This window comes from Nematolebias whitei, chromosome 7 (assembly GCF_014905685.2).
Source record: "Nematolebias whitei isolate Nwh7 chromosome 7, NemWhi1, whole genome shotgun sequence".
Lineage (NCBI taxonomy): Eukaryota > Metazoa > Chordata > Actinopteri > Cyprinodontiformes > Rivulidae > Nematolebias > Nematolebias whitei.
This window is the reverse complement of record NC_056504.1, coordinates 47,377,242-47,399,718: the sequence shown is the minus strand read 5'-3', so window position 1 is coordinate 47,399,718 and position 22,477 is coordinate 47,377,242. Positions and strand designations below refer to the sequence as shown.

The window sequence follows — 22,477 nt, the reverse complement described above, 5'->3', positions numbered from 1 at the left end:
ATACTGCCAACAGAACCACTCTGCTAATAGGACCACGCTGCTAACAGGACCATACTGCTAACAGGACCACACTGCTAACAGTACCATACTGCCAACAGAACCACTCTGCTAATAGGACTACGCTGCTAACAGAATTATAATGCTAACAGGACCACACTGCTAACAGGACCACACTGCTAACAGGACCATGCTGCTGTAGATTTATTTTTTTTTCACTTTTGGTGCCTTGTTGTTGTATTTTTGTTTGCTTTGGTATTTTTTGTTATTTGAGTGGTGACGGTTCTTCTTGTCCTGAGCACTTCATTGCATCGTTGACCTCGTGTTGATCTGCATATGACAATAAACCTGAACCTAACCTGGGTGTGCATTTGTGTTCGTACCTTCTCCACGTGCTGTTGCAGTTGGTTGTGAGCGGCCGTTTGGTTGGCAGCACGTTCCTGAACAACCTTCCTCGGCGTTCCAATCTCCTCGTCAGCATCGGCTCCCAGAAACACTCGCTCATCAAAGTCTCCCACTGTCAGCACATACTCCTCGTACACCCTGTTTATGGCCTTACTGTGGACAAGAACACAGGAATACTCACTAAATACTGTTACTAATGCAATTATTTAAAAAATAACAAAGAGTTTGACATCAAAAGATATTACAGCACACAATTTGTCTAAAAATTATTATTTATCTGCGTGTTTTTGTTGCTTACTTGTTATCAATAAAGTTCTGAGGATCCAACATTTCAGTCAAAAGCACCTCGTTTCCTTTCAGGATCTGAAAAATGCAAAAAGAACAAAATGAGTTAAAAACATTTCCTGCTAAATTAAATTAAATCTGGGCTGACTGATATAAAAAAAGCTGTCTGCACCAGTTTCTGGAATAATTTCTGTATGTATGGTTTGAAGTAGTGCTGTTTGATGCCTTTGGCCTCCACCACCAGCCCATCGTGCAGCTCGCACAGCTTCTCCAGCACGCACGGAGGAGGCGTGTCTGAGGACGCGTGGCCGTCAGCTCGATACGTGGGGGGTAAACCTGCGGAGACAGACAGAACTAAAGATGCAGCAATTTGTTTTAGACATTTTTATCAAGTTTTTTTTAAGTACCGGTAGGTCTACACATCCTGATACGTAATAAACAGCCAGAGTGACAAAACGAGGAAAAATTATTGAACAGTCATCCTGTCAATTTTCATGTGAGGTGCTGGTAAAATAGCAGCTTGTTTCTCTTTCTACTCTAAGCACAAGTAGTAGAAGCTGAAACAAGAATGAGGCCGACTGAACTGGCAAAACTGAACAGACAATAAAACACATTTGGACTGAGAAAAACAAACAAGAGTTATCACGTCATGCAGGAAACCATGCACATACTGGTTTGATCCTAAACTTCACAGTCCAGTAGGGATGTGCGATATGGCATAAAATTCATATCACGATATGTATTGAGAAGGGGGGCGATAACGATATATATCACAATATGTTTTTGGTATGAAACTTGCAATAGGAATGAAATTTATTTTGAAAACTGCTATATCACAAACTAATCTCAATTAAGAAAACGTCACTACTAGGTCCAGAGAATTTTTAAATAAAAAACAAATCAAGTATTAAGCTTCTTTCTTGTAGTGCAAAAGATATCAAATGTAGTTTTAAACAAAAGAATATGCTAACTCTTAACAGTTTCCAGTCTTCTCACTTAAGAAATGAACAGCAGCTGAAACATTTCACCCTCCAACCCTCTAGTGGACGTCTCCTTACGCTTTAAGGAGAGCTGACACAAAATGGCGACCAGTTTCCTCTGTGGCTTTGACCAGAGGTTCTCGCAGTAAAATCACACAACGCAGCGTTCTTTTCACAGATCAGAGAGCAGGTTTCTCTAAAGCTGACCAACGCTTACTTTAACTTTAGACGGAACACGGCGTTTTGCGCATGCGTCCGAATACGGCAACACTACGGCAAGCCGTAGTTAGCTTGTAGCTTCGCTACTTAGCTTTTGAAGAAAAGACTTGAACACCACTTACGCACAGTTTTAACCTAAAAAATAAAAGTAACGATTAAACTGACAACTCTGATTTTACATTAGACACAGCATTACTGCGGTTAGCCGGTAGAATACATATCTCTATCGTAGGCTAAATGTCTACCGTGTACCGTATATATCGCGCATTCCTACAGTCCAGACATGAATAAATTCAATATTTAGTCATTCAGAACAAAATCCTGACCCCCACTCTGCCTCCTACTGACCTACATACTCACAAGTCAAGTTTGGATAAGAGTGATAAATATAATTTCACCACAAAACTCACATCCGGCAAGTAAACAACCCAAGTAAACAGTCGGTTAATAAGAGAAAAAATAAAGAAGCGGCGAATTTCTTGATAAATTAAATAAATTAGAAGATGAATTAAATAAACGATGATCTCGTTTTTTTGGCGATGACTGTAAATAAATCAAGGCTGAAATGTGTTTTGCATATTCAGGGCCCTACCTCTGAAGGCAGGGTTGATGAGGTCCTTCCTGTTTGCACACAGAACAGCGTTACCGAACACCAGGTCCAGACAGCAGAGCAGCAGGTGGTACGAGTTCACCAGGTCGTCGCCGATCATCCGAAAGTTTCCTTCACAGAACAACCAGTTCATTTATACAGCGCCAAGTCACAACAGAAGTCCTCTCAGGGCACTGAACAGAAACATTCACACTTTAAACAAGTCGAACTGCGTCATTCGGAAATTTAATAAACTACAATTTGGGATATTCTTTCTGTCATTAAATCTGAAATGTAAATTCAAACACCATCAGGCATTCCTACAAAGATCTACAGAACCCAGAGCCAGCAGGATTTATTTCTTGGTACCTTTAGTGTAGACAAACAGGGTCCAACAGAACTTGAACACATCACTGATGTGGCACGGCAGCCGCCTGCAGGGTCAAAGAGGAATGTGTCTTACTACTGTGACACTTGAAATGAAGGCACTGCTCCTGCACTTTAGGGATAATTTGTGTGATTAAAGACTAAACTCAGGGATAAAACAACCCACGTGAGACAAAAAAGACGAGTTTAAAGACTTGGTTAGAATTCCCTCAAGTAGTTCTTAAACATGTGCTCTTTGACAACACGTGAAATAAAACGTGAGGGTTATACCACCGAAGAACAAACATCTTTATCATTGTGAAAGTATTACATTAAGACGTAATAAATAATAAATAAGTCAGTTAACCAATGAAACAGCAAAGAAACTGAAATTTCATACAATTTGGCATAGTACCTCCCAAAAAAAAACACGTTACAGACAATTGTGTACATTTTTAACTGTTATAAGCATCATGGAACGTTTTAAAACATCTTAAAATCTTAAATCTTTTACATTGTTGGATGCAGAAGAAATTAAAGATCTTGGGATTTGACGTAACTGGATTACTGAACACTAAACTCAGATATAAATGTCAATGCCTGCAACAAAATTCATTCATCGTTAACGTGAATATTTCTTAGTTAGAAGAGGTGGAAATTATTTCAGCCACCTCATAACATGATTACAATTCAGAGGGCTGGGACGTGATTATAAAACAATCATTGATGCATCACAATGATAAAGTTCGTGAATAAGCACCAAGAGGCAGCTGTTTGGATGTTTATCAGAATATCGAGAAATTAAAATACAAAGAATAAAAAAAAAGCTGACAATGCTATCACTTATTTACAGAGTAAACAGGGATTTATACATTTTCATGCCAAGTAAAGAGCGCCAAAAAACCCTATTAATCAGAAGCTGCTGACAACACTTAGCACAGATGCTAACTTTACATTAAAAACGCCATAGAAAAGCTAATGTCGTTAGCATTGTGGTTATTACTAAAAATCTATGCACAAATCAACCGTTTCAAAGTCATTACTGAACACGGCCATGTTATAGTAACTTCAGCTATCGTTTACAGACGGACATTTTCAGTTTGAGTGAAGGAAAGCTGAAAAAGATTTAAAAACACCAGACTCCACTGCAACATGTTTCAGCTACAGAAGCTCTAACGGCACCTCAGCTAACTCTTTTAAAGTGGCGGCACAAGTTCATGTTGACAAAATCAACATTTGAAAATGAATTTAGAGGCGTTCACGACGCATCGAAAAGATGTTTAAAACTCCCACCGCTAGTAGTTAGTAAGTCGTAGTTTAGTGTAAGAAAAATAAGTGTGTGTGTCGTACCTGTGCTTCCTGCTGCGCGGCTGCCGTGGCGGCTCACATCCCTGCGGATTCTGAAACATGTCCATGAAAATGGGCTCAAACTTGCGAAAAATCACGGTGGAGACTTCAAAGTTTCGTTCGAGACGGTCCATCCGCAGCCTGAAGTCCTGCGAGAGGTTCGACATGTCGGCCCACTTCCTCATCTTCGAGAAGAACTGGATCAGACTGAAAGAAACAGCAACATCAAAATTCACTTCTCATCCGAGGAGCTTTGTCAATTCAAAGAAACAAGGAGTGTGGTTGTTTTATAATGTAGCTGTTTTTTGTTTAGCTTTATATCGTTTCTTCTATTTACTTTTCCATTTTATCTGTTTTTATATGTAGTTCATCTGTGTTTTGTTTAAAACAGGTCTCTCTTGTAAATGAGTCCTCGAGGCTCAATGAGACTAACCTGTATAAATAAAGGTTGAATGAATAAAGATGAGCTAAACTAGATACATATGCAGATTACCCTGACCATTACGGTCCATCTAGTCTGAGGAGCCACTCTAACGCCTGCTCCCTCACTGCAACTGTAAAAATATCTGTCAAATGCAACACATCCCTATTTGTCCAACAGCTGGAGAGCGGTACAGACGGTGAACGTAGATTTATTACCACAGAAAATAGTGTACAACTGAGTTCTAGCTCCCGAGCTCAAGAGTAAGAGTTAGCAGTTCCAGCAAATGTCAACAAATGATGCAGAATGATAGAATGTCGAGTTCAACATGGCATAATATCTGCAGGTCTTTCACATCTGCAATAAATCATCAAGAGCGTGTTAAAAAGTTTGCAATTTTCTGTTGCATTTGTTCCTTGTAGCTGCAACAGCTCAAAGGGAGAGAGCGTGGCGTTTACATGATGCGATACCAGCACAGTCAGGCTCTGCAGGAGGGACGGTGCCTGACCTGAGTTTGGAGCAGCGGAGGATCCTGGTGAGCGAGACACAGTTTCCCTCCATCAGCCCTTTGCCCACAGTGGGAGTGGAGCCCTTCCTGCAGGCGGCGTACAGCGAACAGGCCAGCCAGTGGACCACCTCTCCCTGCAGGCATTAAAAACATATTACAACCTTCATCACTCAGCATGAACGACAACTAAGTTACACCTCTTCCAATATAACACTACTCATAGCGACACCAACAAATATGAAGCTTATTTGCAAACTATGTGCAAATATTTAGCTAAGACTAATTAAAACTAAGAGGCCTCGTGGTCATTTTGACACAAGAGCAGCAGCACGGTGGTTTTGTCATTTTTGACAATATATTAAAAAATACACTTTGCAAGTAAAAATACTTCAAAGTTGCAGTTCTAAACCCTACTTCATATTGAAATTTTAAATGACGTAATGAGCAAACCAATCTAAACAGCTATGCACTAAAATAGATTAGCTCATCAAATACCAAACCTGGTCACGTTGGCTAATCAATGATGTGCCGGTTCTGAAATAAAAACTGAACTGTGCAACTGTTTGTTCTTTAAAAGACAAAAACACACGAAGCGCTGATGCAAACGGCCTAGATGACCCGTAAGTAATATGGTAATGTTGCTCGCTAAGGACCTGTCTGGCACAAACGGTGCAAATATTAATCAAAGGTTAAGACCAGGATTAAATGTTTGAATCGGATAATTATTATACTTCTTTGTGTTAACAGTCTGCTGTCTCTTCTCTTTTCTGTGGAGCACCTTTGACCCTTCAAGAAGAAATCAATAGGTCAAAAGTTTGCAAATACTTTCTTAACAGGGAGAGCTGACACACAATAAACTGTATTTAAGTAACTGCTAATAAACTTTATTTACAGATATTAGTTGGACAAACTTACTGTAACACAGGCAATTAAAATGTTAATTTCACATTTATTCCAAAGCCAACAGACTAATTTATATATTGGAGATTTTCTGTTTTTTTTTTATAAATCAACTCTTCGTCTTACAGTAATTTAGCGTTCAAGGATCAAACTTTAACTTTGCAGTCACGCTGGTGCAAAAAAATCAAAACAAGAAGCAACAAAGTTAAATATGAATTGTGGTTAAATTGAGGTATGTTTTTATTTTAGTAATGACAGCAAACAATTTCCATTCAGCTTAAAACAAAAAGACTGTTGAGGCTCATTAACGAAGTAAACAAGCAATCGATTAAAAAATATATTTTAGATGTTTTGTCTGCACAATTATTATTCTTTGAGACGATTAGATCTGCATCTTATTGCTGTTTTTTGTTCATTAAAAATTTATAACCATGTTTGCATCAAATAAGCAAGAAAATAAAGTATTATTAGTACTATTATTATTTGTAGTAGTACTATTACACCAACAAATACTACTTTCTCCAAAAATAAGCACCAGAACAAAGAAAACATTTAAATATTGTCATTAAACCCCCAGATAAGAACATTTCCCCTCCATTTTAAATGTTTATACCGTTAATTTAGATGTCAGTACACTTTAAATACAACTTTATCTTACTAATAGATTACATAATTATAAAGCTGCTTTGTAAATGAGAGTCTAGATTCCACTGTAATTTAACTTTAGTGTATTTTTGCATAAAAAATGTACTTCTGTTTGATTATTTACATATTTGACTCGGTGACCACTTTCTCATGAACCTAAAGTTGGCTGTCTGAAAACACATCTTGATGACTGGACACAAAACTAATGAAGGTAAATGTTTTAATTCTTCTTCCGTTTTTAGTTCCTGGTTAGAGAACAGCTGAAGCCCTCGAATCTCCGTGTTCGTGTCTCAGACAGCGCCAAGTTCAGCTGTGAATATGATTAACTTTACAACAGCGTAATAAACTGCAACCGCTCAGAACATCGTTCACCTCCAGGGTGTAAGTGTTCCAGATGGCAGTGAAGTTGTCCATGGCTTCAGTCGCTGTCTGCTCGTCCATGTTCAGCTCCTGACACAACGTCTCCAAACTCCTCCGGACCGAGCTCTCCTCCATCCTCCCCGACTCCGAATCCGACGACTCTTCGCCCCGCATTCGCGACAACTACCGGCTACGGTCTTAACTTTAAAATCCACCCGCTTCCCCGGAGTTTAATGTGAACCACAACGCGCCTCCGTCTTCACCCAAAACACCAACAAACAACGTCCCCGCACGAGCGTCACACTTCCGCCTACAATTCCCACAATGCAGCGCATTGGCGCGAAAACTTTGCCACTCTGGCCAATCAGAGTGGAAGGAAGCGTCGGCAGGAAACCTAATCGCCCAACCCCCTTCAGTCTCGTTCAGCTCAACGTCACAGACATGTATTAGCCTTCCTGCTTGTCAAAAATGGTCAAAATCGAAATAGAAGCTATTTAAAATAATATTCCCGGTAGTGAAATGGTATTTCAAGGTCCAAACAACTGAGCTAGTTTCAGGAAAAACCGGTTAATAATAACAGTAAATATGTTGTGGCAGTTAACGAATTGACCTCTAGAGGGCAGTGTTATTCATTCAACCTTTATTTAAACAAGTTAGTCCAAGCGAATTTATTTACAAGAGAGACCTGCAAAGAATGCATATAATATATATTTTTTTACAAATTAAAATAAAATGGTAATTAAAAGGAAAATTAGCGAAAAAACAGCTGTGTAGAGTACTAGAAACAGGACCATGTCTGCATTGGCTTTTGTCAGGAACTTAACAGAGGTTTAAAATACTTTAGAAAGGTCAAGGGCTTCAGATCTTTCTGTAAGATATTCCAAGAAACAGGAGCGGAGTAGGAGAAGGTCCCTTTGCCTAGTTCAGTCCTCACTGAGGGAACACTGCAGGTAATAATGTCCTGAGAGCGCACGCTGTAGCTGCACTCACGCAGAGACATGTAGGAGGAGATGTATGAAGGCAGCAGACCAAGAAGTGATTTAAAGATGAAAATGTACCAGTGAGAGAGTCTGCGTGAAGTTAATGATGTCCAGTTAACCAGTGAATAGAGTGGGTACGATAGTTACAGCCAGTTACGAATCTTAGCGTTATAATAAATTAATGGTACTAACCACGACTACAAAAAATTCTTAATTTACAGTATATCAAATTTTAAGTATTATTTTATTTTAATTTGTTAAGTTCATTACAAAATCAATGCAGACATGTTCCTGTTTTTAGTATTTTTTACCTTGTTTCATAATATAGCTTTATTTTATTTTGTTTTATATCACTATTTTTATTTACTTTTTATTTTATATGCATTTTATGGCTGTTTATTGTTGTCTGTACCTCAACTGTGTTCTTTGTTAAAAACAGGTCTCTCTTGAAAATGAGTCCTCGTGACTCAATGAGACTAACCTGTGTAAATAAAGGTTGAATGAAATGTAAGCCTTTAATTTACCAAGAAAGAAATCTGTTGAGATTATTAATCTCTTTTACAAGGATGTCCTGGGGTTTCTTTTCCATTTCTTCCATTTCTTTTCTGAAAAAGTTGCAAACACCCGGGCACTCATTTCTCCACCTGCTCATGATCCGTCCATCCCATCTCATTGTGTTGCTGTTCTGGACCACTTCGAGCCCATCTCTCTGTCTTCCCTGGAGCAGGTCATGTGCGGCATGAAGCCATCTGGCTCCCCTTTTGACGTTGTCCCCCCTCGACTCCTTAAGGAGCTTCTTCCTGTTCTGGGCCCTCCTGTTCTTGGCATTGTGAACAACAGCTTAGCCTCAGGTGTGGTACCAATAACTTTTAAACATGCTGCTGTCCAACCTCTCCTGAAAAAACCTAGCCTTGACCCCTCAGTCACGTCCAACTTCCGGCCTGTCTCCAGACTCCCATTTGTCACTAAACTACTGGAAAAAATTGTGGAGTCCCAGCTGAAATGCTTTCTAGAGGATAATGCCATCTTAGAGCTATTCCAGTCTGGCTTTAAACCTCTCCACAGCACTGAAACTGCTCTACTCAAGGTTTTTAACGACATTCTCCTGTTCACAGACGCTGGTGATTCTGTGCTCCTTGTCTTACTGGACCTCACATCTGCCTTTGATACAATCGACCACGAGATCCTCATTGCGAGGTTAGAGCAGTGGGTGGGCATCACTGGGTCAGCCCTCGAATGGTTTAGATCTTACCTCGCTGACAGGTCCTTTTGTGTCTCCATCAAAGATTTTAGTTCAGCCTCGGCAGTGCTTAAATGGGGGGTACCGCAAGGGTCCATCCTTGGTCCTCTTTTATTTTCTTTATACCTGCTGCCACTAGGTGCTATTTTCAGGAAAGATAACATACCTTTTCATTTCTACGCCGACGACTGCCAAATCTACTTCCCCCTCAGACTCAACGGTACTCGCTCTATTCAACCGTTACTGGACTGCCTGGCTGACATCAGAGATTGGATGGCTTTAAATTTCTTGAGTTTCAACGAGAAGAAATCTGAAGTTATGCTGTTTCCTCCCAATGACACAATCACCAACCACTGCATCGACCTATCCGTTCTGTCACCGTTAGTGAAACAAAGAGTCACTAATCTAGGAGTGATACTTGACCCTTCTCTGAAACTCAACAATCATGTAAATATGATTGTTAAATCCTGCTTTTTCCAGCTGAGGCGACTGTCTAAGCTGAAGCCCATATTGTCCAAAAATAACCTGGAGACAGTAATTCATGCATTCATTACATCCAGGCTCGACTATTGCAACTCACTCCTTTTTGGTATCAGTCAGACCTCCATAGATAGACTCCAACTGGTCCAAAATGCAGCAGCCCGGTTTTTGACCAGCACAAGCAAAAGAGAGCACATTACACCTGTTTTGGCCTCCCTACACTGGCTTCCGGTTCACCTTCGAATCAAATTCAAAATACTCTTGTATGTCTATAAATCACTAAACAGCTCTGCCCCCCTCCTATCTTACTGATCTGCTCCAGCCGTATGTCCCACCACGTTCTCTCAGATCAGCAGACCAGTTGCTCCTAACAGTCCCAGGAACCCGTCTCAAGCGCAGAGGTGACGGGGCCTTCTCTCTAGCAGGACCAAGACTTTGGAATGAGTTACCTCTGCTCGTTAGACAGGCCCCCTCCCTCACAGTTTTTAAATCTCGCTTAAAAACACACTTTTATTCCCTGGCTTTCTGCACTGTGTGATCTGTGCTGAGTCTGTGTGCATCACACTGTGTTGGTCATGTTGCGGTTGTTGTTGTTATCCATTATCGTTTCTGTTGGTTTCTACTTTTTGGTGTCCTGTTATGTAATCTGTTGCTGTGTGCTTGTTCTGTTTGTCCCTGTACAGCACTTTGGTGTGCTTTGTCACTGTTTAAAGTGCTTTATAAATAAATTGGTATGGTATGGGGTGCAGTTTGAAATGGTAATTTTACAGATTTATTTAATGCAATTGTAAAATGTGGGTAGGCACTCAATGTAAACAAAGCACATTCATCTGCACGCTTTACTCATCAAATCAGAGTAATACCAGAATCGTCTCACTTCTTCATACCAAACAGTGCTATGGACATTGCTATGTTGAATGTTTTCAGTCTTATTGGAGATTTTTGCACATAGTAGTTGACAGCCATTCACAAAATTGTGTTAGATTTCAATTTTACATTTTTTACTTGTCTTTATGACTTTGACATCAGTTATTCTTGTCTGCCTCTACTGTGAAACAGCGCTTCAAACAGTAGCACTGTATTACCAACATGACTGTAATAATATCATTATTGCAGCATCTATTTTTATTTGCGAGTACACAAAAACAAATAGCATTGTATCCAAAGTGTTCAACTGTTTATGATTGAAGAAAGTTTAATGGACTGAGTCATTTCAGGCAAATAAAAACACTTAACCTTTTGCTCAAGTCTATTTTATTTTTGAATTAACAGGCATTCTAAAAGAACGTTACACCCATGATTATATCTATGTTTAATCTAGTGTATTTTAATAACAGCATAAAATCTGCTCAGAAGACAAAAAGTTAATTTTCACAACATAATTATTACAGAAACAAACATAAAACTTTCTAAATCGTTTGGAATATTCTAAAAATCCTACCACAGGTTAAACATAAAGTAAAACAGCAGATTTGCACACGACCGAGTTAGACCTAAGTCAGATTATGTTGAAAACATAACGAGCTACTAAAACACACTGGTTGAACAGTTCCCAGTAATTATTTTATTTTAATTTCTATGGTTATTTGACTGAAAATCTCAAATATTCTATGGAGAAGTGATTCAAAGCCCTTCATGCAGTCTGAAACATTTAGAGATAAATGGTAAAAACAAAACAAAGAGAAACAATGAGCGCGTTCACTCTTAGTGGGTGCTGTATCTGGAGTTATCTCTGGTCTCGATGGTTTTTATCAGCAGTTTCGGAGCAAGAGAGCTGCTGCTGCTGCTGCTGTGGTGGTGGCCGTTAGTACTTTTAGCACCTGTAAATAAGGATAAATTAAAAAAATCAACAACTTAAATATATATATATATATATATATATATATATATATAAATCCAATATAAATGAACTTTCTTAACTATTCAGAAGATGAAAGTTTAAGTTTTAAAGCCATGTGTTGTTTTGTCCTTTGGATTACTTACTGTAGTTAGAGATGGCCTGAATGTGGAGGACGGACTGCTGGCCAAGCCTGAAAAGAACAAAAATAAAAATATAAATGTATTTTGGTTGTTCTTCACTTCCCCCCAGTGGAATTAACAAACATCATCCTGGTTTACAGCTTGATAATTGTTCCCATTATGTGGGAAATGTGATCTTTTGTCATATTTATCAGGATAATTGCTGACAAATTGTTCATTCCAGGCAGTTAAACTTTTATTTACTTTAAGGTAACTCCATAAACAGATACCTGAAATAATAATTTTTAAACTAAGTTTATAAAATCCACTATTTTGTGAATACTGATTCAGCCTTTTCCCATACTGCTTTTGCATTTCTGTATATTTTATTTACAAAATCTCATTCAGTTTTTCATGGCGCACTGCACAATTTTGAAGGACAATAAAGTTATTAAGTAAAAGTTATATTTTGCGCTATTTTATTAATGAATTTATTAAAACTTTCAGCTCGTTCAGGAGATGGATGATGTGACTGTTGGTTTTGGTAAGGCTTTATAATTTATATAATATATTTTCCACATTGAAATGCATAGAGATCAATTCATTCAAATATATTGTTCTGTTAGAAATCTGTTTCTGCCTACACTTTATTTTTGTTTTCTTCTGATACAATAGTATTTAGCTAATCTTTTACTAATTGTAGCTTGGCTTTAGCATTTAGCTACGTTGGCTGTTTACTACTTTAAGTTAGCCTTTTTGTACTTTTAGCTGTTTGCTAATTTGATGCTGCTTTTAGCTCGTGTTATTCTACTTTTGTGAGGATTTGTGTTCCCAGTGTGTCAGCTCCTGCTGTTCCCACCTGTTCCTAATTGTCTTTTCCCCAGGTGTCTCTTATCATCTGTTGTTGGTGTTTGGTATTTAATTCTGCGTCTTTATGTTTATTTATTTATTTATTTATTTATTAACCTTTATTTAACCAGGCAAATCCCATTGAGATCATAGATCTCTGTGCAAGGGAGGTCTGGGCCTGAAGCAGACTAACATGCATGTTTTTGTTCTGTGGGAGGAAACCAGAGTACCTGGAGAAAACCCACAAAAGCACGAGAAGAACGTGCAAACTCCACACAGAAAGACCCCAGGTCCAAAATAGGGATTGAACCCAGGACCTTCTTGCTGTGAAGCAACAGTGCTAACCACTGAGCTGTCGTGCATTGTCCTGTGAAGACTCATGTCAGAGTCAGAGTCAGAGTCAGATTCATGTCCTGTTTTCCTCCATGTCTCCATGTTGAGTAAGTTTTTGTTGCCATGCCAGCCTTTTGTTTTCATTTAATAAACTAATTCCTTATTTTTCCCGAGTTCCCCGCTCTGCTTGCACTTTGGGTTCTACTACCAACAGAACATAACACTTACCTTTCAGCTATTGTTCTGCTTTTTGAGCTTTCCACTATCTGTTTGCTTCTTTTGGCTTTCGTTTATTGTCCTGCCTCATTTATTAACCTTATTTAGCAGCTTTTAGCGTTTTGCTACCATGCTGCTACTTTTACCCATCCTTTTGCTATTATTAGCTTTAACTATCTTTTGCTACTTTAGCTTTGAGCTAGCCTATTTCCACGTTTGGCTTTCAGATAAAATGTAATTTCTCTAGCTGTTTTGGGTTTGGTTGGGTTCTCTGGACTTTCTGCTGTGGTGAGCATCAGAGAGAAACAATTTTATGCCCTTCACCCTCCTCTCCTGTCCTACCTGTCCTCCTCTCCTTCCAGCAGTTTTCTGTAGGTGGCAATCTCAATGTCCAGAGCCAGTTTCAGGTTCATCAGGTCCTGTAGAGGAGGACAACAAGAGTATTTTACCTGGTTTACCTTTAGCCATTTTCAAGTCGTTCATCCTTCCACGTGTGATTTTTCCTCACTGACCTGGTATTCTCTCAGCTGTCTGGCCATGTCCTGTTTGGCTCTCTGCAGAGCGTCCTCCAAGTCTCTGGTTCGGGCTTTGGCTTCTTTCACGGCCATCTCTCCACGCTCCTCAGCTTCAGCCAGCTGGTTCTCCAGACTGGCGCGCTGATGAGACAAGAAACAGTCAGCACAGGATGTGAGTCATGTCCCACAAAGGTTTGCTTGTACCTGTGCTTTCACGGCCTCGATCTCGCTCTGCAGGCGGCTGATCAGCCGGTTGACCTCGGCCACCTCGCCCTTCACGATGCGGAGCTCATCTCCGAACTGGCTGGCTTGCACGGACATTTGGTCAAACTGTAAGCAAAAAAAGTCCACGATTATATTTGCAGCTTCAGTCCACGTCTGTGAATGGATAATAATATGTACTTACCTTGTTCTTGTACCAGGCCTCTGCCTCCTCTCGGCTGCGAGCTGCAATGTCCTCGTACTGAGCCTTGACTTCAGCTACAATCTGCTCCATGTTGAGGCTTCGGCTGTTGTCCATCTGGACCACCACTGAGGTGTCTTTGATGCTGGCCTGCAGCTCACGCAGCTCCTGGTGGAGGAAATACAACCAAAGTGGAAATATTTGGCCCACAAGCTTAAAGCCAAATGCAAATCATAATCTGAGGATTTAGAACTAAAATCTAAACATTAAAGAGTAAACAAGACAAACCCTGTACATAACGGGCTCACCATAACTTGAAGAAATGCATATTACCCGCCAGGTTTCATGCCAGAGTTTTAGATTAAGATCTCATTTGTTTTGCTCAAACCTTGAAAATAACATTATGTTCAATCTCAAAGGAACAATTTGATCTTGAAGTTACCTGAAAGTTACTAAACAGAGGGGGAAACAGGCACACAGGAAGAAGTTAAAACATGCTAAACAAATCACGCCGTACCTCCTCGTAGGCGCTGCGCAGGAAGTTGATTTCATCAGTCAGGGCTCCGACCTTGTCCTCGAGATCTGCCTTGACCAGGTACGCCGAGTCAACGTCCTGACAACACACAACTCTGAGTCACTGAGCCTGTATTTTACATTAAATCAAATCATTTACGTACAACATGATGTAATGCATTGAGCAATACAAACTGCAAATACATATTCTGGTTGTTGTTTATGTGCATGGATTTTTATTTAAGTTACAGTTGTAGCTAAACGTTTGAAGTTATACCACAGAATGAGAAAACATAAACCCCCCTAAACTTTCGCACAGAGAAGAAAATGTTCATTAGACAGTTCACACAAATAATGTTAATAAGCTTGAGTTTGTTGGGTACAAGAAAGAAGAGCCCACACTGGGTTTATCTGAAGTTTAGGAATCAAAATTGAAGGAATGTGGGAGAGAAAATCAAAATATTTGAAGCTTTAACTTTAAAACCCGAGCAGCAGATTCTATTTATAAACCACAGCTGGGAGTGAAACCCAACGTGGAAGTAAAGTGAAGTTAAAAACTCATTTATATGGGCGTGCTGTACTTAAAACAATATGTTGAACTGCCACCAAAGGTATGAAGCAATAATGTTTTTGTTGTGTGTGCATGTTGTACTTTTAGCCAAATATCTCATGAACCATTTTTGAACAAACTTTCATAACGTGCCGGTAATTAACAAGTCAATAGCCAGTTCAATTAAAGATGGCTGCCTCAGAAAATCAACATTATTCAACACAACAGTTGCTGTAACTATGCAGAGTTTGAGCTAAATGTAGTAGCAGAGCATCATTTGCAAAACACTATGAATAACTTGGAAGATCGTGCATGAAATTGACGAAAATGGCTTAAATTGAGTGGATGATATGCTTTTCTTTAAGGATTACAAGACTTAGTGTGAAAGGTTTGTGCTATCACTAATTAGGATTTTTGTGGATGGTCCTATAGTAACATAAGCAAAACTTTATTTACAATTTATTTTATTTATTAATGTGACTCAAAGCTAAATTTACATTATTTACGTCTATTACTCACATAGGATAGGTCTATCTGTTGTTTTATAAACACTTAAATAACTCATAAAATATTTCCAGTTCGCAGGAAATACTCATAAAGAATAAAAATGGGCAGGATTTAGTTTATTATAAATAAAGGAGCATGAAAAAAAACAAACGTTTTGATCATAGCAACAGCCAAAGCAGCTCATAGAGAGATGGTTTTGTTTCAGGCCCTGAAATAAACGTTTATTTAAGAATTTACAGCACAATAATCTATATCCTTCAGTTTTACAATCATTAATGTAAAAAAATCAGGCTGCTGTCATTTAATCCAACATGAGAAATCCCCACATCTTTATAGATTATATGCTATAGGAATTGTGACACAGTACAATAAGAGCGGACAATAGTTTGGTTCCTTTTACACACCACGCCTGCTGGGCTGAATATAAGTGAACAAGTCTGACCTTCTTCAGGATAACAAAGTCGTTCTCCAAGTTGTTTCTCTTGTTTATCTCGTCCTCGTATCTGTGGAAGAAAAAGATCATCTGTGAAACGACTGTAAGACTTGATGTTACAGAACTCCAGAGGGTTCTGCTTTACTTGTGTTTGTAGTCCTCCACCAAGCCCTGCATGTTCCTCAGCTCCCCGTCCAGCTTGGTCTTGTCGTTGTTGACCAGGTCCATCTGACGCCTCAGACCCGCCATGTAGGCCTCGAACAGGGGCTCCACGTTGGACCGGGTGACCCCCTGACCCTGCAGCAGGTCCAACTTGGTCTCGAGCATTTTGTTCTGCTGCTCCAGGTAGCGCACCTGGACAAGGCAGGAAGAAAGGGTCGTGTGAAAACTGAATTTAAATAAACAGTTTGTCCTCCTAACAAACAAACAAAACAAAGAAGAGACATTTTCTGTTCAAAGTGTGACTGAAGGAGTTTGATGTTTCCAGACGAAGCTGAAGCTGAGGAGCTGAGCAACAGCTAAAAGGAGAACGAACTGGAATCATAGCTAAAAACTAAAACAAACAAAACACCAGCTAAAGGCTAAAAGAAGCAGCACTTTAGCTAAAGGTAACATAATAAAAACAAACAAACAAACAAAAAAACTAGCTGAAAGCTAATTAAACAAAGTGCTAGCTAAAAGACAAAAAATAAAACACTAATTGCTGAAAGATAAAACTAGAAAAAAAAACTAGCTGAAAGAAACAAAACAATAGCTAAAAGGAGAAAGAACGGGAATCATAGCTAAAAACTAAAACAAACAAAACACCAGCTAAAGGCTAAAAGAAGCAGCACTTTAGCTAAATAAAAACAAACAAAGAAAAAACTAGCTGAAAGCTAATTAAACAAAGTGCTAGCTAAAAGACAAAAAATAAAACACTAATTGCTGAAACATAAAACTAGAAAAAAAAACTAGCTGAAAGAAACAAAACAATAGCTAAAAGTTGCAAAAGACTAGCTAGAAGCTAAAATTAGCAAAAGTCTATATCAAATCTAAAAGTAGCAGAACAGTTGCTAAAACATACTTTTAACCTTTTAGTATTTCATTAATCTTTTGCTTCTTTTAGCTTTCAGTTAGCCTTCGGCTACTTTGAACACTTTGCTAGCATTTAGCTACTTTTAGCTTTTAAATAGCTTTATGTTGGGGAAGTGGTGGCGCAGAGCTTAGAGAAGATGGGCCTGTGATCGGAAAGTCGTAGGTGCAACCCCCGGTACCGTCAACATCAAAATGTGGGTGGAAAAGGTGAAACACCCACACCTGCCTCCACCCTCATTCGCCCCACTCTGGGCCCATGAGCAAGGCCCTTAACCCCCACCAGCAGGTCTCTCTTGAAAACGAGTTCTCGTGACTCAATGAGACTACCTGTATAAATAAAGGTTAAATGAAAAATGTTACTTTGAGCTTTTAGATCTATTGTGCTACTTTTAGTTTTAGCTAGCCTTTTGCTACTTTCAACTTTTAATTAGTACTTTGTTACTTTCAGGTAAAGTAACTCTTGGCTTCTTTGTTAGCTAGCGTCTGCCTGGTAAAGTTGTGTTTAGTTTTAACAACTCAGTTTCAGGTTCTTTAGCTCATTCCAGCTCTCGGCATCAGTTTCTCTAGTTACAATAAAAAGAAGAAGTTTTTCCAACAGGAAACCTGCTGCTGCTGTTCAGATCCAAAGCTACACCAGAAGCTCACGGGTTAAGACAGATGATAATGTTTAGTAGATTATTCATTTGTTTTTAGACACCCATGAGGTTGAAAATCTTCATAAGTCACTGAAATCAAACAAGCAGATTCTGTAAAAGTGTGTTGCTACAAAGAATGAATCCATCTTTTGACACGCAGAGCTCAGAAGCTCAGAACTGGTTCTGCAGCTCGGGTTTCCCGCCTGCAGCCGAGTTTACAAAGCACGGGTTCTGTTCGGAGCCCCGAGGCACCGTCGGTTCGGACCGGATCTATCGGGTTACAAGTCAATGGGATGGAAATGGGACAGAAAGCTTAAATGTCCCTCTCCATCAGAGCAGGACGTGGATCTTTAAATCCCAGGTGGATTCCTTCCTTTCAGGGTTTTAAATTATTTTTTTAAAGACCACTTCTGCAATAAGCCGTGTTAATAAACGCCATTACATTCTGTTACAGTTTCCACTTTCATTCGGGTCACCGTCCTGCAACAAGAAGAACTTTGTCTGAGGGCTAATTGCTTCTCTGCATGAGAGAATCTGGCCTTTAATATTTCATCAGGAGAGGCCGAGAGCATCAGATTACTGCAGACAACTTTTCTTTATCCTCATGTTTGTACAAGACGTTTGGGCTTTTTTGCTTCTTCATAGAATTAAATCAAAATTATGATGTGAAGACGGAGAAATAACCGTTGCTGATATTTTAGAAGCCTGGGTGGATGTTTCAGCTTTTCTGGGACCCAAAGCTCCGGGGACAACGTTTCAGAATGAAACAGAACCATCTAAGGATGAAGATGCTGCAGACACCTCACAACTTTTAGTTTTTAAATTTAAATAGAAAGATTTCTGAATATTCCAGCATTCGTTGACGATTACAGGAACTGAATTAAAAATTGTTTTCTTTTAACTTTCACCGAGTCTAATTATATTTCGTAATTGTTGCAACGTTGTGTTGGTTTTAGCTCAAATAATATATCGTATGTCTTTATAGCACTTTTTCATTATTATCCGTGTTCAATTGATACATAATAAACAAAACAAATCAAGATTTTTCAAAAGAAATTCAGCTAATATTCTACTAATCTCATGTAATTGGAGCTCTTGTACAGGAACAAACGACTTTATACATATTTTTTCTTTCTTATTTTGTAATATAAATGAGGGACTTTTAAAATTTAATCACTTTTTGATTGAAAATATCTTGTTGTAAAACACGAAAAAGCTCCAGCTCCTCTCAGTGCTTCCAAAAACATTTTAAAGTTGGTGTTTAATTGTATGTATAATAATAAGAAGGCCTTTCAAAGACAGTAATCTATTAACTAAAACTGATATAATGTGTTTTAATCTTTTGGAGTGTTGAACATCACATTAAATACACCACCAGACATTGTTTTTACCTCGTAAACCCAGTCAGTGACACCTTCTTTATGAATAAAGGCATTTATTCTCCTGAGCTTTTAATTGGTGTGTATTTGTAATTTCCATAAATTATTTGGGATTAGGAGGAGCCACAGACATAAAACACACCAAATAGAATCTGATCTTATTGCGGTTGTTCCAACCATCCGGTCTTCTTCCTCCCGAGCATCTTTTTGTCACAGTTTTGCTGATGAAGAATCTCTGCTGATGTGACACGTGGACAAAGCCTCCTTTGTCAGAGCGTTACCCACTCCGTGAGAAAGCAGACATGTTCCCTGACAAGGGTATCGATGTCCGGCGATATCGCAGAGTCGGTTCCTCCATCTGTGGGAAACGCTCCCCTGCACTCCTCAGGACCCTCAGCGAGGACCCTGCTGACGTTCACTGACAACTTTTACATTTTAGAACCACAAAGAAACAAAAAGCTCGGTAACATTTGTTGTTGTTGGTTTTTTTTTATGTGTCTTCAGTTAAACAAACTATTACTTAACATATTTTTGACCAAGACTGGATATGTGCGGGTTTGTTTGTCTGTATTGTTAGTAAAATATCTCTTAGACCAGTGGATGGAGTCTCTCAGAAAGTAATCACTGGCGGTACAGCTGATTAACTTTTGGAGACAACACTTTTCAAGATGGCTGTCCTTAAAAATGTCTATAATTTAGCTAATTTAACATTAATTATTAGTGTATTTTTATGTTTTTCTTAGTTCACATCTTGGATGTTATCATTGTTTTTCTTTTACATTTTATTGTTGGATGTAACTGGGACCCTGTGTACATAATTTCGCTGCGAATGACAATAAAGAATCTCTGACTCTGATTAAGCTAAAGTTTGATCTGGTGGTAGCTGAGAGTCACTCTCAGCAAACCATCTGAGAGCTAACTGATACAGAACAAACGCTGAGCCTCATACCTCATGTTAACCAGATAAGTTCAACCAAAATGACTAAACCTCCATCAGCTCTCATCCTGAATCATCTCAGTCACACATGCATGACTTCAAGGAATGGAAAGCCTTTACTTTTACTTTTCAACAGTTTTAGTTTTTTTTTATTAGGTATCAGTTTTTAAACGACTTAAAATTTATAAAATTGTTACCTGTAATCAATGCTTTAAGTGTAATTTATTCTAAATATGAAAAAAGTTAAATCAACTCTGGACAGATTCTTGTTTGGAAGAAAACGTTTCGTCTTTCATCCGAAAGACTTCTTCAGCCTGAGGCCTGCCAACAGGACCTGTCGTATAAATAGCACCTTCTTGGCGTGTTTCAAACCAGTCTGCTGTGGATTTCCCAGAAAACTGGCTTTGTACATGCAAAAAGGAGGACCATCAGTCTAAAACAATCGATCATCAGTGCACAACAATCAACTGTTATAGACAAAATGGCGGCTTACTACTCATCGAACCAGCCCGAGGACAACCAGGCCAAAATGGTTAAAAAGAATTTACCTGGATGACTGAGTCTATTTACTGTTTTTCTTTATTCTAAATTTATTCCAGTGTTGGTTCAGTTTGTTTGTGGCTCCTTAGACTGAAGAAGTCCTTTGGATGAAGGACGAAACGTTTCAGCAACAAAAGAAGCCGTCCAGATGAGCTGGATTAATTAAAACCTGGATTAATGAGCATGAACTTTGGCGAGCACATCCCCCGCTTCAGGATAAATAATCACAGTTTCTTTAGACTTCTTATTACCAAAGGGAATACAAACATTTCTGTTTGCTTTTCTCAAACCTAAGACACTTTGATGAAGGAAGCAGAACTTTTTGATTACTTGTTTGGTCTTTTTAAGGAAGAAAAAAAAGGCATTAAAAACAAATCCATGAAGTTTTGAAAGCTGTGAAGCTTTTTTTTTCAAACTCAAAAAATAAATCAAGTTGCAGTTGTCCCTTAACAAGAAAAAAAAAATAGAAGAAAAAGACCTTAGTTTTGTGACTTTTTATTTGTTGTTATTTTTATTTGTTGTTTGAGTCAACAGTTCAAAAGATAAATATATCTATAATTGTCTTTTTGATTATTATCAAACCACATGTTATTCTTATAAGCTCCATTTTTTTTTACCTTATCAATGAAGGTTGCGAAGCGGTTGTTGAGGCTCTTGATCTGCTCCTTCTCGTGGGCTCGGCTCATGGACAGGTTGGGGTCGATCTCCAGGTTCAGGGGGGCCAGCAGGCTCTTGTTGACCGACAGGGACGTGAGCGAGGCCCCCAGACCCTGGTGGTACCCGTTGGTGCCGGCGTACAGAGAGCCACTGCTCAGAGAGATGCCGCTGAAGCCCCCCTGGCCTGGACTAAAGCTGCTGACCCTCCTGGAGCCGCTGCTGCTCCGGACCGAGTTACTGGAGCTGATCCTCTTGGTTCGACTCAGACTCATGGTGCAGCAGGAGACAGGAGCGTAGTGGGGGGAAAGAGGAAGAGATGAGGAAAAGATGTGCAAAGACAATAAAAATGTGAGACGATGAAGAAAATGGAAAAATTAGTGAAAGATCTGGAAGCAAAGTTAGTGAACGACAGCGGAGCAACAAGTGCAGCAGGTCCACAATGAGGTGTCTCAGGTGTCTTCTGACCCTTTAAAGCTCCCCCAGGGGGGAGTAACAAGAGGAGGGGAGAAAGTGGAGCACCACAGAACCTTTACATCAGGTATCTAATGTTTCTCAGGCTTAATGTAAAACAAATGTCTGTTTTGGGTTTCACTGACGGTTAAAAGTTGAATTTCAGCCCCCAGTTATAAGAAAAATCAAACTTTTCTATCACTTCTGAGTTACATTAACTGCAACGGATCTGGACATAAAACTCCAAACTCCAGGAGACAAAAGACCTGATGTTCCTTTTTCCTTGTCTTGCTTCAGGCTGGTAAATTTGTCTGAACAACCTGAACTCAGTTTTTAGTCATATTTCATACTGATTTGTGTCTAGAAAGACCTCACAGATTATGTTGCAAACGAGCACAATGGCTCCATGCAGCACTTCAACAGCAATAATTTCACAGTCAGGTTTCATTGTTGCATTAAACTGACAAGATTAGAGCATTTAAATTGAGCTTTTTAACGTATAATAAAATAATATGCTTACTCTGAGACCAAAGCTTGGGAGGCTGAATGGATGGACAGTTGGATAAATGGATGGATGGATGTTGGATGAATGGTTGGACAGATGGATGGATGGACAGATGTTTGGATGAATGCACCAATGGATGGATGGTTGGATGGATAGTTGGACAGATGGTTGGATGGTTGGATGGATGAATGGATGGTTGTATGGATGGATGCTTGGATGGATGGATGAATGGATGTTGGATGGATGGACAGTTGGATGGATGAATGGATGGTTAGATGGATGGACAATTGGATGAATGGA

General features: G+C 39.1%; 2 protein-coding genes across 2 annotated transcripts in view; both read right to left on the bottom strand.

The window, feature by feature from the left end:
- rbl1 (retinoblastoma-like 1 (p107)) overlaps positions 1 to 7,309 on the bottom strand; it is a 16,859-nt gene extending 9,550 nt beyond the window's left edge. Inside the window, exons 1-8 of the mRNA XM_037679696.1 lie at positions 7,035 to 7,309; positions 5,118 to 5,251; positions 4,192 to 4,395; positions 2,845 to 2,909; positions 2,479 to 2,607; positions 860 to 1,023; positions 701 to 765; positions 381 to 555 (exon numbers count right to left, since the gene is read on the bottom strand). Of these exons, the coding sequence (XP_037535624.1) occupies positions 381 to 555; positions 701 to 765; positions 860 to 1,023; positions 2,479 to 2,607; positions 2,845 to 2,909; positions 4,192 to 4,395; positions 5,118 to 5,251; positions 7,035 to 7,196 (1,098 nt within the window). The 5' untranslated portion in view covers positions 7,197 to 7,309. The remainder of the gene's footprint in view (positions 1 to 380; positions 556 to 700; positions 766 to 859; positions 1,024 to 2,478; positions 2,608 to 2,844; positions 2,910 to 4,191; positions 4,396 to 5,117; positions 5,252 to 7,034) is intronic.
- A 3,997-nt stretch (positions 7,310 to 11,306) lies between these two features.
- LOC119412659 (keratin, type II cytoskeletal 8) lies at positions 11,307 to 21,657 on the bottom strand. The gene is made up of 10 exons (XM_037679695.1): positions 21,183 to 21,657; positions 16,146 to 16,354; positions 16,010 to 16,070; positions 14,515 to 14,610; positions 14,001 to 14,165; positions 13,799 to 13,924; positions 13,592 to 13,735; positions 13,422 to 13,498; positions 11,706 to 11,752; positions 11,307 to 11,542 (listed from the first exon to the last, which is right to left on the bottom strand). The coding sequence occupies exons 1-10, from the start codon at positions 21,492 to 21,494 to the stop codon at positions 11,427 to 11,429; spliced, it is 1,353 nt and encodes a 450-aa protein (XP_037535623.1). The 5' UTR covers positions 21,495 to 21,657; the 3' UTR covers positions 11,307 to 11,426.
- Positions 21,658 to 22,477: the final 820 nt, after the last annotated feature.

What these genes read in the sequence shown, in the direction of transcription:
- LOC119412659 (XM_037679695.1), bottom strand. Translation starts at nt 21,494, where the DNA reads ATGAGTCTGAGTCGAACCAAGAGGATCAGCTCCAGTAACTCGGTCCGG. An exon ending in CTGGAAGGAGAGGAGGACAG is followed by an intron (nt 11,753 to 13,421) that starts GTAGGACAGGAG and finishes TGTTCTTTTCAG; the next exon opens with GCTTGGCCAGCAGTCCGTCC. An exon ending in TCAGGCCATCTCTAACTACA is followed by an intron (nt 11,543 to 11,705) that starts GTAAGTAATCCA and finishes CCTTATTTACAG; the next exon opens with GTGCTAAAAGTACTAACGGC.